Below are 16,819 nucleotides of genomic sequence, written 5' to 3' on the forward strand. Positions count from 1 at the left end.
GTATAGGTATCCTGTCAATGTTGCTGCTGCAGCTGCTGGAAGAGAGTTGTGTTATAGGTGTGCCTGGTTTTGTATGCAGGGAGCTGAAAGCCCGTAAAATATGTACCTGGCAGAAGATAAAGAGGGCAGGAGCCTGGACAGCAAGCAGAGAGAGGTACTGATGGAGAAGCATCAGGCAGCCAATACTAACAGCTAAAGGGCTATCTAGTTCAGCTAAGAAAAGCAGAGGAGGTCAGGGAGTACTAACAGAGATGTCTCTATCCTATAGGGTATCTCAGGCGATATTGTGGAATCAGAGAAGTGGTGGTGGGAAGGGAGCTCTGGAGGTCTCCAGGCCAATATCCTGCTAGATCAGGTTGGCATAAGTTTGTCCAGGCAAGTCTGGAAACTCTCCAGGGATGGAGACTCTACCATCTTTCTGAGTATACCTGTTCCAGTGCTGAACTACTATCCTGCTGATAAAAAAAGTTTTTCCTAAAGTCCAGCCTGACCTTTCCAAGCTGCAACTTGTTGTCATTGCCCCCTTTTTATTATCTGGCACTACTGAGAAGAGTTTGGCTCCACTATCTTTGTTGTATCTACAACCCTTCAAATAGTTGTAGGATAGAACTAGAAACAACTACTATGGGGTGTAAATTAGTTATCATACAAGTGGCAGAAATATGGTGGCATACCAGTCATGCTTGGTACTAAAATATTCTTCAGTTCAGGACTGGTAGAAATGAAGCTAAAGACAGTGAGTTAGCATCAGATTAATGATGCAACAGGTTATTTACATAAAACTCGGGAAGAAAGTTCGGGAGATAAATCCCACAAGAAACTATGCTACCATGCGAAACTAATTTCAGATTTATGAACTGAAGACTAAACTCTGATAATCGTAATTGTCTACATTTTTCAGTGTAACAAATGACAAATTCCTTTACAAAACAGTCACTGAACCAACAAAAGATTACTTAGTTGTAAATAGCAATTAAGTCATAGAGCAGCTGGTCATCAAAAATAAATCAGGACTGTGTGATCATAGTTTGCTTATATATAAATTAAGCAGGAACCTTAATAAAAGTAGGTCTGTACATGAAAGGTTTTTTCAAAAGGAAAAGGCATCAAGGATTTAGGAGAACTCATTAACTTAGACTACAGAGGTTGAGGATCTGAATGTGAAAGAAGCCCAGAATTTCTGTCAGAGCTACACAGCAGTTTTGGAATTTGCATCCCAAGTAAAGAAGCAAAAATCACTCTGTAACTACCTGGATAAACAGCCAGACTCACTGTGTTATTAAAAATAAGTGAAGAATAAGAAAGGAGACAGATTGGCAATGAAAACTCTTTTCTTTACATATTTGCAGATATTATGTGACATGTCAATCTGGAGAAGAAACTTTCAAAAGTAGAGAAAGTTTTTCAGCAATATAAGCAAATAACTGAACCAGGAAGGAGAAGATGACTATGCAGAGAGAAAAAATAATTATAACTGATACACAGCCTTATTCTACACCCAGGAAAATCAAACTGAAGAGTGGAGCAGAGGAAAGGAGAGTAATGAATATGAGGGTACAAGCATTACTTGATTTGAAAGTAAAGCAAATATTGTGATGAAATAAAGAAAATAAGCTAAGACAAGTATTTTATTGGATTTTTTAACTATAATAATTTTTATTCCTAAGAAAGCAACAAAGAGTTACAAACCTTTACAAAATAGCATTGTTCAGATAAACTTTATTTATGCTYACTCAGTTTTGGGAGTTGGAGGCCTGGCAAATAATTTCTTCCTTCAGTCTAGACTTATGGTATGTTTTGCTGTGTGGCCTACCCTTTTGCCCCTGAAGAAATACAACCTCTACCATGTTACTGTGTAACACTGAATGGGAATTCCTCAAAGAGAAGCATTTTTCTAGAATATCAGTTGTTGGCAGTGAATGATGAGTATGCAGGAACATCAAAATTGGTGACTTTTCATGGTTTTACAGTGGACTCTCAGCTCTGGTCTTTCAACAACACACTAGCTGAACAGTCTACTTCAGAGCAGAGGTCACACTACATGACGAGTCATGATAAAGATTATAATACAGAACAGAATCTGCAATTCAGTGAGTTCACAAGGCTCGTGCAAATATCTTACTATGTCACTAAAAGTCAAAATAAATAAACTCTCCATTCTCCTTCTTATGCTCTTCATATGTCTCTGCTCCACTAAGTATGTTTCTGCTCTGCTATCCCATCCTTCTAGTTTCTGTTGAATTGAATTATTTCCTCTGGACACATTTCCAGTCCCATCCTCTTTCACATCCCACTTCCCTTCATGCATGCGCACTTTTACCTTTTTCCACTTGCCTCTCACCATGTTATCTTTACTCTGTCAGGTCACCTCTATCCAAACCATTTACCTTTCCTGTTTCCAGTCTTCCCACTCTCTTGTCCTCGGTCTTTTCTGTCCTGCTCTGACCTCTTTGATTTCCATGAGGCCATCATTCCAGTTCCCATTCTTCCAGCAAGAAGAAAAACTGCAAAATTTGTCAGTCCTTAGAGTGTGCAGAGTATTGTTCTTGTCCTTCACAAGATGTGGGCAGCGCTAATGGGATCCAAGCCATGAAGGTCTGAAGTGTGAGATGTGGACAGAGAACAACCTCTGTGCTCTGCTGGATTGGATCCACTTTCCCATTTCAGGTTCCTTCACAGCAAAACAGCTGTTTTAAAAAGTAACAATTGCAATGTTTCTTCTGATTCAGTCCCTCAAGCTGACATTCAGGAAATATTTTGGGTCCTAATGCCTATTTAGATGGCTAACATTCTAATGGGAAAGTTTCCTTATTTTCTTTGATTTTCCATTGGTCAAGTTACAAGCCTAAACAAAGAGGCTGAAGATTTGCTAAATCCAAGCCCACACCTCCCTAGCCTCTTTAGTTCCTGCTAATGAGTAGCACCATCAACATTGGGCTAGCCTGGCATACCTACACTGATTAGTTAAACCGTGTCTGATACCATCCACAATTCTCCTCTAGTGTTAAATGAGAGATAAAGTAAGAAACTTCTACTAGCTGGTAGGTACTCACTATTCTGAGTGGGACCTCCACTTYGCTGTACCATCTTCCCTCCTCCAGGGTGGGATTAACCAGACTAATCTAAAGGTCACTGTGGATGATTAGCTTCTACTGCATAAAACTGTAGCATAGGCTGTAAATAAATCTTGTTGACTCAACCAAATTTATAATTTATAGAAGTATGCATATATATTTACCTGGGTGAATTTGCTTCTTTCTCTCTCAGTGAATTGGGAGCCTGTATATCTCCAGTGTATTTTATAGTAGTACCCAAGAGGAAAGCATTGAAGTCTACTCCCCTAGATGTTGCATCTTAACCCAAATTGTTCCCTAGATGTAGTGGTTGAGACATTCCTCTCTCTAACCTACACTTCTAATGATAATACTTGCCAAAGCTGCAGCCTCTCTGCAGTCTGACTTTGGCACCTCACTCCCAGGGAAGAAGCAAGTTCACAGGTTATAAGGCTGCTACATAAGTCAGAAGATCTCTAGAGAAAGGAAGATACAAGAAGAAAATCCCCTGAAGCTGACAGAAGTAGGCCTGAACCAGGACAGCAACAATGTCAGTGACACTGATACTAAAGGTAAAATGAGCCCAATTCACCCCTAAAATAAACCAGTTTCAGTGGACCGATGCCAGTTTACAGCAGTTAACTGATTGATCAAGAGACAGTTCATAGACTGAATTTACTTTCTAATGGTCTCTTATACCTGCCTTGAATACTGACTCACTCTATGTATAAGGCTCTTCTTTTTTTTTCTCCTAAAATTGTCCATAATTTTAAGTGCCTCCATTTTTAAGTACCCAGCTGAGATACTGGCACCTTATTTTTGCACACGCGTTTGCAGCTCTTTCATCAGGCTCTTTCATGAAAGACATCATCATGTAAAGGCCAATCTAGAAAATTTATGTTGTCTCACAGACGTCAACTTTCCTATATAAATCACAGAGTGGTAGTATTGGACAACCTACTTCATAGTGGATTTTCTGAGTACAGCTGAGTTGTTGTAAGCATCTTTATAGGATAGTAAGTTTGTTTTTGCACAGTAATTAAACCACAGGACGAAGGAAAGAACACYGAGCTTTAACTGCAGCCTCAGCCAGCTCAGATTCCTTGTGTCATTTTGCCTTATTTTTCTACACGTAAAACTGTGTTGCTACTTGTCTTGTTTTCCACAAGATTCACAGTTTTACTCTCATGTGTACAGAATTATGAGACTTCCCAGGAAGAATCTCTAGGGAAAGGCAACAGGATGCCATGAATAAAAAAACCTCAGTAATTGCTAGTAGTTCTGGTCATAATCCTGGGACTAATTTGTACCCCAACAAATCAAAGGATATTTTCCTGAGGGCATGTATCTGGAGAAGAAAAATATTCTTACACGGTAGAATCTCACAGGGACCATTTAAGCTGCAAGTATAGATGAGGACAAACAGTACTCAGGATTGTTTCTGGCACCATGCAATTCATGCCATGGTTACCATGGKCTTGATTCAGGTTCATCAGCGACCATGAGTGATGGCCCTTATCAGTAAGAGGTAGTTTTCCCTTTTGTAACCTGCTCATCCTAGATCTACGTCAAAACRGAGAACTGCAAGTGCAGCATGTCTCAGTATACCTGAGTCAGGTTTAATCCAGCTGGCCCATGTATCGAGAGCAGCAGCACCGGCACCTACTCTGCCATGTGAGCACCTGGCTTAGGCCACCACAGATCCATGAGTGCTTGCACCTCATGCCTGTGAAGTGAAAGCCAGGTCACAGGTATTGAGCTCATGCTTATGAGCTTACAAAAGAAAGTGATTGTATACAAAGTCTGCAAGCCGTTGAATCACTCTAAAGCCATTTCGGAGGAATCCCACCTACAATGAGAACTATGGTATTTCTAACTAGCATGTCTGAAATCAGTCTAAATACTGGAATGAGCCATCCACTGTTCATAGAATTCCTGCTTTCTCTCAAATTAACATATTTCAACTTAATTATTAAAAAATCAACCAAATCTTAAGTACTTTTCTGCTTTGTTAGAATAGAAAGATCTTTATACTCCATTTGATATCTTCCATGTTTCATGATTTTTTCAATTTTTCCCCTTTTTAATTGTAGTAARCATTATCCATACTATTACTGAATGGGTTGCTGAATGTTTTTTCTTTTACAGAAAAAAAATCTTGCTGTGATAAATTGTTCATTGCAAAACTGATTAGGCAAAACATTCTGAAAGTGACTTGAGATAATTTTTGATGGCTTTAGTGGATATTTAAATGAAACATTTAGAGACAATTATTGATTGAAAAATATAAAAAATCAACAGACTCTCTAAAACTGTCTGCAGCATTGCTATTTCTAAGAATGAGTGAGTTTGCTTTGGTTGGGTTTTAATGTTCCCATGAGCTCAACTTCAGGCATGCACTCAAATCCTGTCCCAAATAGGCATGTCTGCCTGAATCAGGGCCCTAAAGGATGGTTTGTGGTTTTGCAGTGCATTCCTGGCTCCTCACTGGAATTCTAATTTATTCACTTTATTTTTGGGTCTCCTTTCCCTTTATCCACATCTCAGAGTACCTTAGTAATTCCTAYGCCTGTCAGGCTGGAGAGCACCTGTCTGTGTGCCCAGAACTAGTCAAGCTGTACCTACATTAACATACCTACATTAACTGTTCTTTTTTTCTCTCAGGGACATGGTGTAGGAGCAATGACCTACCTTCAAGGTTGCTACTTTCAGACAATATCCTTATTACTTTCTCCAGGTTTCTCAATTAAGCAAAGAACAGAAAAAGAAATAGAAAGCACATGACATCCGTGAGCAGTGTGCCAGAACTCTATGGATGACGTTTTAACAATTAAATTAATGCAAGAAAAAGATGCAGGATGTTCCAGATATAGCTGGAGGGAAGCCAATTTTGTATTTCCGAATGAGAGTTAGAAACAACAATCTTTACAACCAGATTTCCAAATCTTCTTTCAAACGACCTTGAAAGGACCATGGCGAAAGGGATGCAGGTTGTTTAGAATCTGTGCTTGAAAGTAGAGACCAAGGTCTTTTGAATCTTATCTCGACGTTCACACATGCTCGTCAGCAACACAGGGTCCTTCTTGTGCTCCACGTCGTAGAAAGGACAGTTCTTCAGGTGTTCAGACATGCTCATGGCATCATTGAACTGCCATTTGTTAACTGTGGAGAACAGGCTGCTGAACTGCCAGATCTAATATGTGGGGAAGGGAGGGAGAACACTGGAATGTTAGCAAAGTGTAACAGGGTTTTAAAAAACTCGCTCGGCTTATAGTGAATGTACGCGATGTGTACTGGATAGACTAGTGAAATTCTGATCATGCAGGGCTAGTATAACATATAAAAATGTGGTCTGTATTGGTATATACCTCATGCTTGCTGTTTTTTTCTGCTTTTGTTATCAACCGCTATTTTTAATAGGAAAGCATCCTTCTACAGTTTTTGGTGCTAATCCAGTGCTGTACATTAGGAAATCCAGGACACCTGACCACTACATCACACATGTACTGTGTTAAAAAAATGGAGATTAGATGCATCCAAGGCAGTTATAAAGCAAAGTAAATAGAGCATGGTTGTATAATCTCTCTCTCTCTCTCTNAAAAAAAAAAAAAAAAAAAGGAAAAAAAAAAGACTGAATAAAGAATAAAGATCTCCTTAGAGTTGAAAACATATATTAGTAACTTGAAAGTACCCACCCCATAACAAGCCTAGAAAATTAAAAGGCTAAGATTTTTCCTAGAAGAAATCCAATCTTGTAAAAAAAAGGAATGGTGCGGTTAAAATATGCAAACTTTGTTTGCAGTGATAATATGTATTTGTGATAAGACTGTGCTTAAATCACTTTAATATTTGCCRTATCCCACTAGATCAATTTATTTTTTAAAGTCATATTGGATTTCTTTTCCCTACAAATGTACTTTCTTGTAGAAGAAGGACAGTAGGTGGGTGTGTTACAGGTCAGAATTACCTGCACCTGTCCTAGTTCTAGGTAATCGTAGCTGTTATACACAAGAATCAAGAAGTTCAGTTTAATTACAAATGGAATTTTCAAGAAGAATCTGTGCATTGGAAACCGATTCATGTGGGGTCAAAACAGACAGCTAACATGAAAGGGTTGGATATTCTTTAAAGGGAAGACTGCTGGTTTGAAATTATGCTACTAACTGGAGGTAACTGCTATTTGATTGCTCAACTGGAATTTCTTCCTTCTATTGAAGGAAGCCACATCCTGCAGTAAATGATTTCAATGTATATTTTCTGTTTTGGATTTGGCAATTCAAYTTGCAGCCATTGGTTCTTGTTACACTAGATTTAGAACTTGCCACACTTTGTATTTTCTCTTAATAGTGAATACTTTTCATGAATTGCTAGGTTTCCATTTGGAAATATCAATAAGTGGAGATCTTTAGCTGTCTGTTTGAAAGCCAGATCATTAGATCATTTTTGCAAGTCTTCTTTGGATCTCTTTAAATTATTTGTCCCTAGGTCTGTTTCTYGTGGGCTTGATCATGCAAAARTCTCTGATATTCCCTCTCCYGTTTTATGTRAGAGCAACTGCAARGCTATCAGCCAGCAAAAAACTGCARCAACTGTTGTTTCAACTAGGATTTAAACTAAGTTGTGTTCACATACTTCATTCAGACTACCCAGACAGCCAATAGGGAAAATAATTTTCCATTACAAACAGTGGGAGGCAAATTTCAGATCACCAGCTTAGCAAGAAARGGCTTCTTATCTCGATGCTTCTCTTTAAGGTGCTCACATCCCAAGAAACCAGACTTTTATGACAACCTTGTGAACTACTAATCATGAAACTACTAATCATGAAAACGCTAGGAGGCTGTTGTGAATACTGARCTCCTTTCACATTTACATCTCCTTGTTCTTTACACTTTTAAGTGTTCTGAAGCATGCTTTAGTTTCAAGATGCCCTAGACCCACTTGTAAAGAGGAAAAAAGAAAAGGACAAACCCCAAGTTCTTTAAGAACCCGTGTGTAACCTTTAAGGATCAGGAATTCTCAATTCATAGTGCCTATGCGAACTAGTTACCCAAAGCAAGCCTGAGTGGCAACTTTCAGCTGATCAGTAGGTGCTCATTTACACCTTCCTACCTTTGCTAGATTTACTGTGCTTTACATCCTTGCAACCTCCCCATTCTCTGCTGCAGTTTACAACCTCCTGATCCTTCCCTATGTCTGTGTGCTTACATSCAGCATCACTTGCTATGCATGTGTTTTTCCTGGAGAGAACCCACGGCTATCCTTTTCCCAATATCAATCACTTGCCTCTCTGCGAGCTTTCCATGAAGTACCTCCATGGGAATATCTTTTTTTCTCCCAGACCAGTAGGACCATTCCTCTCTCTTGAAGAAGAGTGGCACAGATGTTCCTCATCAGCACTGACACCTGCGATAGCTGAGATAAGCTGAAGCTGTCCAGGAATCCAGCAATGTACTTGAGCACTTCTACTGGCAGGCTACTCAGCGAGTCTTTATTTCTCCCTCGATTAGTGACCGTGGAGTTGCACTTTCCTGATTCAACAAGGAGGGTGTCAACCTCTGGTTTAATAGCAAATGTCTTGAGAGGCTGGCTGTATATAACCTTGGCCTTATATCCAGCAGGGCGGAAGTGGTTTTGAACGTAAGTGCATCCCAAGTAGGCCAGCGGACAGCGATGCTGGAACCATCCATCYAGACATGATTGGATATCAGCATGCACATTCTTGAAATGTGATGGGAACTCGTCCCTTCTGAAGAAGTGACTGCACATGAATGTGAAAGCTGAACTGCTTTTGTTGTGTCTCCTTGTAACACATTCTGTGTAGAGCTCCACATGGAGTTCTGGTGGGCTTTTTTCATCTACAATATCTGCTAGAACAGCATTGGARGAGAAGGGTTCCACCTCGAAGTTGTATGTCTGAGTTGCAAAATCCACAAAAAGTCCATCAATACCCCTTGTTTCAGAGATCTCATGGCCTTTCAGTTCTTTTTCCAGTGCACACAACAAAGTAGTTTTAATTATATTTGCTTTAGGTAGTTCTTCTAGGCTTATTCCCAATTCTGAGGTATCCACCAACTTGTCTGCGGTTGGCATCTTGTGTCCCAGGGCATCTCCCAGTCGTGCTCTTTTGCCACAATAGCTAACTGGCACTTTGAAGGTGTAAACTGTCTTTACCTCCTGAGCTTCTAAGTTCCCATACACAAAGTCTTTTTCTTTGGGAGTGCAAGCAGCTAGCTGGCCAAAGCGAATGAGCATTCCCCCATGATGTACCAGATACATATTGTAATCAGCTACACCAACTTCTTTCTTCAGTCTCTCCAGGACTCCTTCTTGCCAGGGAGCCAGTCCTGTCATTTCTGTATTTGGTGCTACCTGTTCAGTCTTTTGGTGTTTTGCTTCTTCTGCATCAGGTACTTTCTTTGCCTTCTCTGTGGAGGTATCAGTGCAAGTGGCTGATGCTATTTTCTTGGAAGCCTCCTCTGTCTTTTTTCCTGCACTGACTGCTGAGCCTGTTACCTTGCAAGCCAAGAGCTCTTTGCTGAAAATGTTCTCCCAGGTTTTGTAACCCCCTAGATCCATTCCTTCTTTGTCCTTTGCCAGTTCTTCCCGCTCACGTTGGCTGAGCTCAGATGATTGGTGATCACCTTCTAGAGAACCRCTGATTAATCCTCCCACAGCACCTTCTTCCTCCCCTGTGGCTTCATCCATTAGTTCTTCCACTTCATACTTTTCTCTCCATTCTGGAAACAATTCAGCCATTTTCAAAGTCCTGAAAAGTATTTTCTGGTCTCTGAGGGCCAAGGCCGTGTCAAGACAGTCTTCATTCAAGGTTTCCTTCATAATATTCTGATGGAGGGTTGTGTCTGAATCCACATTTGGCCAGCGATTCCACTCCATTGAGCAGCAGACAACACTGGCTGGACAGACTTGAAGGTGCTTTGCCAGCTTAAAGCGGGCCATGGAGAAAGGACAGCCATATGCTGAGTTGAGGCAAGAGACCTGCTCTAAAGGACAGAGCAATTGGTGYTCCTCCTCCTTGCACATGTGAAAGGTTGCCCCGCAGCGAAGGTGGCAGCTGATYACCATGCAGGAGACGGAGGGCTCAATCGGTGCACGGCAGTGCCGGCTGAAACATCTCTCACAGTGTTTGTGCTGCCCTGGGGGAGGCTTCTGAGTCCGGTGCTGCATGTAGCAAAGACAAGAAGAAAAGCATTACTATCTGGAGGAGCAAGAATGGTGGTCAGATTGCCTGGGTTTGATTTCCACGTGGTGGGWTCACATAGAGGGAATAAGGCTGTGGGTAAAGGACTTCTGGTTACTTTTCAGCAGTGATCCCTATGCTACAAAGTAGCCTGATAGCAGYGGGATTATAGGTAGGGTCTTAGAGGTCTTTAGTTGTTAGCACAGCAGAGGCAGTAAAGTRAGAGAATGAGCTGATTTCTGTCCCTGTATTTGCACTGATGCACTCTATTCCAAACTGCTGAAATCAAAGCTGCAAAAGAAATTATGTGAGGGCACAGAAAAGTTCCCCATTTCCTCAATATTATTTGAGTAGGAAAGATGACATTTTTTTCCTCCTCCCTTGAAAAATTAGCTGGTCATTTGACCTACAAGTGTCATCATGCCCCGACCCTCATATTAACATGAACGCTTCACAAATGAACCTTCCTTTCTTCTACAGTAGCAAAGACTGAGAGTGAGGGATGTTGTCAAGATCACATTTCCCAGTGTGCTAAACAGCCTGGGTTAAGGCTGATTTGCTTGTTCTTCTTYGCTCTACTTCCCTGATTTACCTGTATATTCCTAAATGATGCCTCATGCCATGGAATAGAGACTACTGGGGACTTTCCTTCTGGCTGGTTTCTCTGTTATATCCACTTGTAGGAGCCAAAATCCTGAATGAGGTAATGCCTTAGTTTACATTTTGGGGAGAAGCTCCAGAGTGCAGTGGAGGCCTATATCAAGGTTGTACTCACCCAGTTAAATCCACTTCCACTTTTTTTTTTTTTTTTTAACAGATTCCTATTTGGTGACCACCTTCCTCCCTCTTGTCTTGCTGTCTCCAGTGAATGTTAAGTAGATACAAAAGAAGGGAAGAGGGCAAGTATGGCTTATGCCACGCTCTGTTCAGCACCAGTGTGCAGCAAGAACAGAACAGGAGCGACAAATATCTAACCTCAGCAGAGCTTTCCCCTTCCTGTGACAGTAYAGGAGAGGTCAGCTCTGAGCATGCTTTTTACAGGATGCCTCTTTGAGAAAGAATCTTCCCCCGCCTTATTTTTTAACCTAGAKCATTCCTTTTATGTATTTTAGAGTATGATTCCACAAACAGGTCATCACCACTCTGTTTTTTGGTTCATTCTAGGTGCTTCTGAAAAGTCAGCGTGAAACACTATCTGAAACAGAATAGGTGATTGTGACTTGATCATATTTTTAATCCAGTTTGTGAAGATGTTGTCTTCAAGTGATACCACAGAGGGCCAGAAAATAGGGAAACAGGTCCTAGGCAACAAGAATGGAAATAAACAATACCAGTCTAGTCTCTGTTTCCTAAATTCAGCTGCCATCAGGCAGCTCCATTAATTTAATGCTTTGCAACTGACAGACTGGATTAACAGAAGTTGAGGATGCCAAGAGGAATGTTTCAGAAATTTCAACCAGCTTTATCATGTAAACAGGCTACATGTTCTCTTAAGGAAGACTGYATTTCAGTTCTCACAATTCTGTATTTCTGTGGTTTCAAAATATATACAAACTTTTCCAATTTTCTCTTCGAAAAACTGTAATATAAAAAGGACATATGATGTTCCTAATGTCCAACAACAAAACTGCTGAAGTACAAGAGTGATGTATGAACTTTCTTTTATAAAATGTTATCACTAGCAGATTACTAGCTTTGTGTGAGAATGAAACACTTACCTACTTTGGTTTCATTACTGTATTTTTACTTCGTTTCCAGGATGCCAATTACATGACTTAAATCAGCTAATTATAAAACTTGTTTTCAAAAGTTCTCAATGCCCCTTTGCTCATAATATCTCTACCCTTGTAATATTTTCAGGCAACAGATGTTACCCCTTCTTAAAAATGAGAAAACTGAAGCATGGAGATCAATGGCAAGTAAATGGAGATGGTGAGTAACATAGACACATCTTCCTTTGAAGTAAAAATGTAAGAACATAAGGAATGACATTCTGGGTCAAGCCCATGGTCCACATACCCAAGCAACCTGTCTCCAACAATGAACCTAAGAGATGCTGGGGCATTTTGTAGTCCTTTCCCCTTGTACACTCCCAGCATGCACAAGAGATGGATTAGAGAATTAGAGGCTGCCCAGTCCTTCTGCTGCTTCCTTGGAGCACCAACTGACACCACTAACTTGGTCCCCAAAATAGCTGCTGCATATGGAAGACTCCATACTTTTGATTCTCTGCTCATTGCTATAAAGGCCAGGATGCTTTGCAGCCTGGTTGTTTGGTGCAAATCTTTGTGGGAGGGAGAACATTAATGATAAGCATGAACTGTAGTTGTGTTCCCCAAAAACAGGACCCAGGACTTTTTATTTATTTGTTCTTTTTTTTCCCTGTCATTTCTTGTAAGAAACAGGACTGGGGAACTTTTCCTCAGTCAAAATGTCAAGAGGATTCTTGACAAGTCTACCACCACACCTTCTGTGTGGTAGGACCTACCATAGCTGCACTGGACTCTTGATTGGCTCTGGGAAAAAATACATGCTATTAGTAAAATAATTTAGATTTTGCTTTTTCCAAGGTCAAAGAAAATGCAGTGGCAGCATTTACCTAGATGTAAGTGCTTTTGAAACCCCAGGCATAAGTGACCTAACCCTGAGGAGAGCTATACTGCAGAGGAAGCAGGCTCAGGATCCAGGAGAAGAAATGCTATGTGATGGCCCTTCCCTTCTCTTTCTTGAAGGTACTATTTCAACAGCTCATCTTTCACACTTTCACATCCAGGCCATGGAAGTCAGGAACAATGCGGGAGAAGGAAAGACGCCTGGGAAAAGCACTGCATGTTGGTTCCTGCAGTCATGAAAGACTACCTTTATGTTTGAATTTGATGTGTATTGATTGCTCAACACATCTTCATTTCATCTGTTGCAACTGCCAGTGCTGACCAATACCTATTCACACCTCTTACTTAATCAGCCACATCCTCGCCCCATCTTGCATAGTAAAGGAATAAGTCCTTTCCTTTGTGATCCCTTTACTCAGAGCTTGGGTACCTTGGCCTTTCTTTGCACACATGGGATAAGCTCAAGAGAGCAATGCAGAAAAGTAGTATTTCATAACTATCTATTATAGTATTCCCTGCCTTTTTCTGGTTTCTGCACTGAGTTCTGCACAGAGGTGACACCATGATGCTGGCCAGGATGGCCCCAGCCAGATCCAGCCCCTAAATACATACTCTTTAGGATGCTATCTGTCCCTCTTTAGACTGTTTAGTTACATCTACTTCTGTGCAGCTCAAAGAAGCAAGAGACACAGATGGATACATTTCTCTTTGGCAGCATCCCTGCTACTCTCATTCTTGTAGCATTCTTCTGCAAATATAATTTCTAAAAATAGTCCCAGCTATGACTTGCATAAGGTCAGAAGAAGGCTGAGTACATTACACTACAATAAAAACATGAATGTATGAACAATACTTTCCACTGCAAAACTAACTCATAGAGAGAAATAATTGATAAATAAAAATATATCCTAAGGCATAGGCCTTATGGTTCTCTGCAGCCACAGAAATGGTTGCTTGCAAAGTTTCAGAGCCTGCTTTCATATATACGCTGTTGTATGCTGGAACTAATCACATCGGAATCACTTGTATAAAAAGAAAATACGGGTTCTTTTCCTTATGAGAAGTGACCATACCAGAGCATTTAGAACCAGAATCAGTCTTCACAATTATTTGGATTTGCCATTTTTAGTTTAGTTTACCTCTTCTCTAAGTTGTAAATGCTGTTCTGTCAGACAAATGATTTCTATCCCTCTCTCCTTACTATTAAATCTCCTAAACTAGAGGACAACAAGAAAGGAGAAAGAATTTTTCTGGTATATATCATTCTCTACTAGGTATTTTGAATGCTTCTCATATTCTGACATACTGGTAATCAGGAGCTCTGTATTTTAACTGATGATTTAGTTAGCTCTGTATTTTAGTTGATGATATTATTGTCAATGCACAAGTTACAATCAACTTTCAACACACTAACAGTTTACAAATTCTTGCCTCAGTAAGTTTGATACATAAAATTCAGAGGCTGATGAGACACATAGGTCAGGTAATGAAACATTTCTACATACTCCTATTTCCCTGCAACTTAATATCTCCTAAGAGCTGGGTTAAAAAAAGGCAAAATAGAAATGCTTATTTGAATCATGTTCAAGCTACTATGGAATGAAAGGATGTACATTACAGTCCACATTCTGTCCACTTTGGTAAATCTTCATTTTTAGACTGCAATGACAGCAATTCAGGTAAGGTTTAAAAATACACAGCTGCTATTCTAACTGCAAATATTTCTGTGTTTGGAGCAGATGTGTTCAGTGACAATAATTTATGGTTTATGAATTAAATATATTTTACTTTTCAGTAAATATATATTTAATTCAGTTGTAGTCAATGAGCCAAAACAATACAAGTGTTTTCCTCTATRTTATTTGCTATATATAGAGGACTGATACATTATCTTTTTAAAGATAATATATCATATCTGAGTTCTTCTTACAGAATCAAGGGATCACTCCCATTTTAAGGAACCATCAAAAAGTATCAAAAGAAACCTCTGATAATTAGTTTACAGAGTGCCTCTGAGAYGTGACTGCAAAAGAACATAAAACGATTTTTGAAGACTTACAATGACATAAGCAACTTGTAAAAATTTCAGGAAAGTTTGGAGCTAAGAATTTTAAAGTTATATATGATGTTACAACAGAAAAAATATCTTAAAGGAATGTGAGTATTTTGAGGTGTACAGGACATAGCAGGAATTCGCTATTTCTTTTAATCGTTATTACCCATTATGTGGCCTTAATCTTATTTTCAGCATAACACTTAAAACTTGAAGTGAATACATAGTTACTAATTTCCTTACAGGCTTTTTGAATATATTTACTATCTTAGAAACTGAGTGGTTCACAAGCCATAATAAATTCATCTTTGCTGTACTAGAGGTATACTAGAGGTAAAAAGATATTATTACTCCTATCTGACAGCTGGAGCATTAAAGCATAGAAAGATTAAAATAAATATAATTAAATATAGTATTTTAGATAAAAAAAATATCTGCCAAGCACAGAGATACTTAGGGTCTTATATTTCACTTGAAGTTGTATGTCTTCAGCACAAAACCACTGGCAGAGACGGGATAGGAACACACTCACTAGAGTAGTGTTGATATCTCTTTAAACTAGAAACCTTCTCTTTTTGTGCCATGCATCATACCGCATTTGGACATGATTCTGGAGACACGAAGTTTTCTGAAGTCCTGTTGTTTGTTACAATTAATTGAAAATAAAAAAAGCAAATCCAAGGATGCCATTGTTTGGCATCATAGTGATCTCTAACTGAGCCCAAGCCCTGCAGCAGGGACAGCTATAGCTTGACTTTGCCTTAGGAGCAGCAGGTCACTGTCCTCTGTGTTACACCTGCTCTGCAATCACCACTCAGACTGATCTCATGTACGTGTTGCTAGCCTAGCTTTAAATGAGTCATGCAGTGAGAATGGTGCAACTCAGGGCCAGTAGAAGGGGAGTGTAAAAAGTATAGGTGAAATGTTCACCTGGAATGCTAGTGAACTGCTACTGAGTGCACGCAAGTCATGGTTTCTCAGGGATACAGAATTTGCACAAGTCAGTATGGGTTTTACAGTGGCACTTCAACTGCAGGACAACCCTTCTGGTGAGCTTCAAATACCTGGAATAAGATACGGAGAGTGTAAAGGTTTTCAGTGAGACAACTGTCCTGTCAGGTAAGCCCAAACATAGACAGAGATGAGGCTGGAACAGTCAGGGAGCCATTCCCTGTATTTTCTAGCTGTGCATCAGCTGACTGAAGCTGGGCTGTTCTGTGGCAGTAACCACTGGTTCAGAATTACTGAAAGGGCTGGAATTGCTTTACATTGAAAAGATAYGTTCTAAAATGGCAGAGATGGTGTGGGTCCATAGCACAGGGCATCAGTCAGGCAGAGGCTTCAGTCCCTGCTCCCTGCTTTTTTTGCAGAGCACTGCTCAAGTATCTTCAGCTCCCTAAATCTGGCAAGCRGGATTGTGGAGCTGAAGAGAAGCTAGGGCACACACAGCCTCCTGCCCCTACAAGCCTGTGTTGCACACAGGCATTTCAGCGGCATGGGAGCTTGCTTTTGCAATATCTATCCAGCGAGATGCACTAGCGCTCTTATGGGAGGAGGAGGGGAGAGTTGAGGATAACAAGGTAACGTGGGGCACTGCTGGAATATACTCAGAGCAGCATGCCGCAGGCATCAATGACGTTTCCTGCTCCTCCCTAGCTGGAACAATTTAGTCATAGGTCATCTTAGACAAAGGCGAAAAAAAAAAAAAATCCATGTGCTGAAGCGATCCCCTGGGCTTGCAGTACGCTGCTGGGCAGCACAGTACAGCCTCATAGCATAGCAGGAGGATCTTGTGCTGGGCATGCTGGGGAGTCATGTGGAAGCCAGGCAGCAAAGGGAGAAGGGAGGCTGTGACACACGGCTGCTCTGCAGCTCTCAGTGCATATGAAGGGTCCCTGTG

The 16,819-nt window shown here is 40.3% G+C and overlaps 2 protein-coding genes across 2 annotated transcripts in view; one reads left to right on the plus strand and one right to left on the minus strand.

Annotated features, from left to right (window-relative positions):
• The window catches only part of VAMP1 (vesicle associated membrane protein 1), a 51,666-nt gene extending 38,561 nt beyond the window's left edge, over window positions 1-13,105 (plus strand). The window contains exons 5-6 of the mRNA XM_085324607.1: window positions 12,115-12,186; window positions 12,825-13,105. Coding sequence (XP_085180733.1) covers window positions 12,115-12,186; window positions 12,825-13,105 — 353 coding nt within the window. The remainder of the gene's footprint in view (window positions 1-12,114; window positions 12,187-12,824) is intronic.
• On the minus strand, window positions 1,627-10,241 carry FBXO40 (F-box protein 40). The gene is made up of 2 exons (XM_085324546.1): window positions 8,340-10,241; window positions 1,627-6,246 (listed from the first exon to the last, which is right to left on the minus strand). The coding sequence occupies exons 1-2, from the start codon at window positions 10,239-10,241 to the stop codon at window positions 6,049-6,051; spliced, it is 2,100 nt and encodes a 699-aa protein (XP_085180672.1). The 3' UTR covers window positions 1,627-6,048.
• Window positions 13,106-16,819: the final 3,714 nt, after the last annotated feature.

This window comes from Rhea americana, unplaced genomic scaffold, assembly GCF_003343005.1.
Source record: "Rhea americana isolate MKP2758 unplaced genomic scaffold, rheAme1 scaffold_92, whole genome shotgun sequence".
Classification (NCBI taxonomy): Eukaryota; Metazoa; Chordata; class Aves; order Rheiformes; family Rheidae; genus Rhea; species Rhea americana.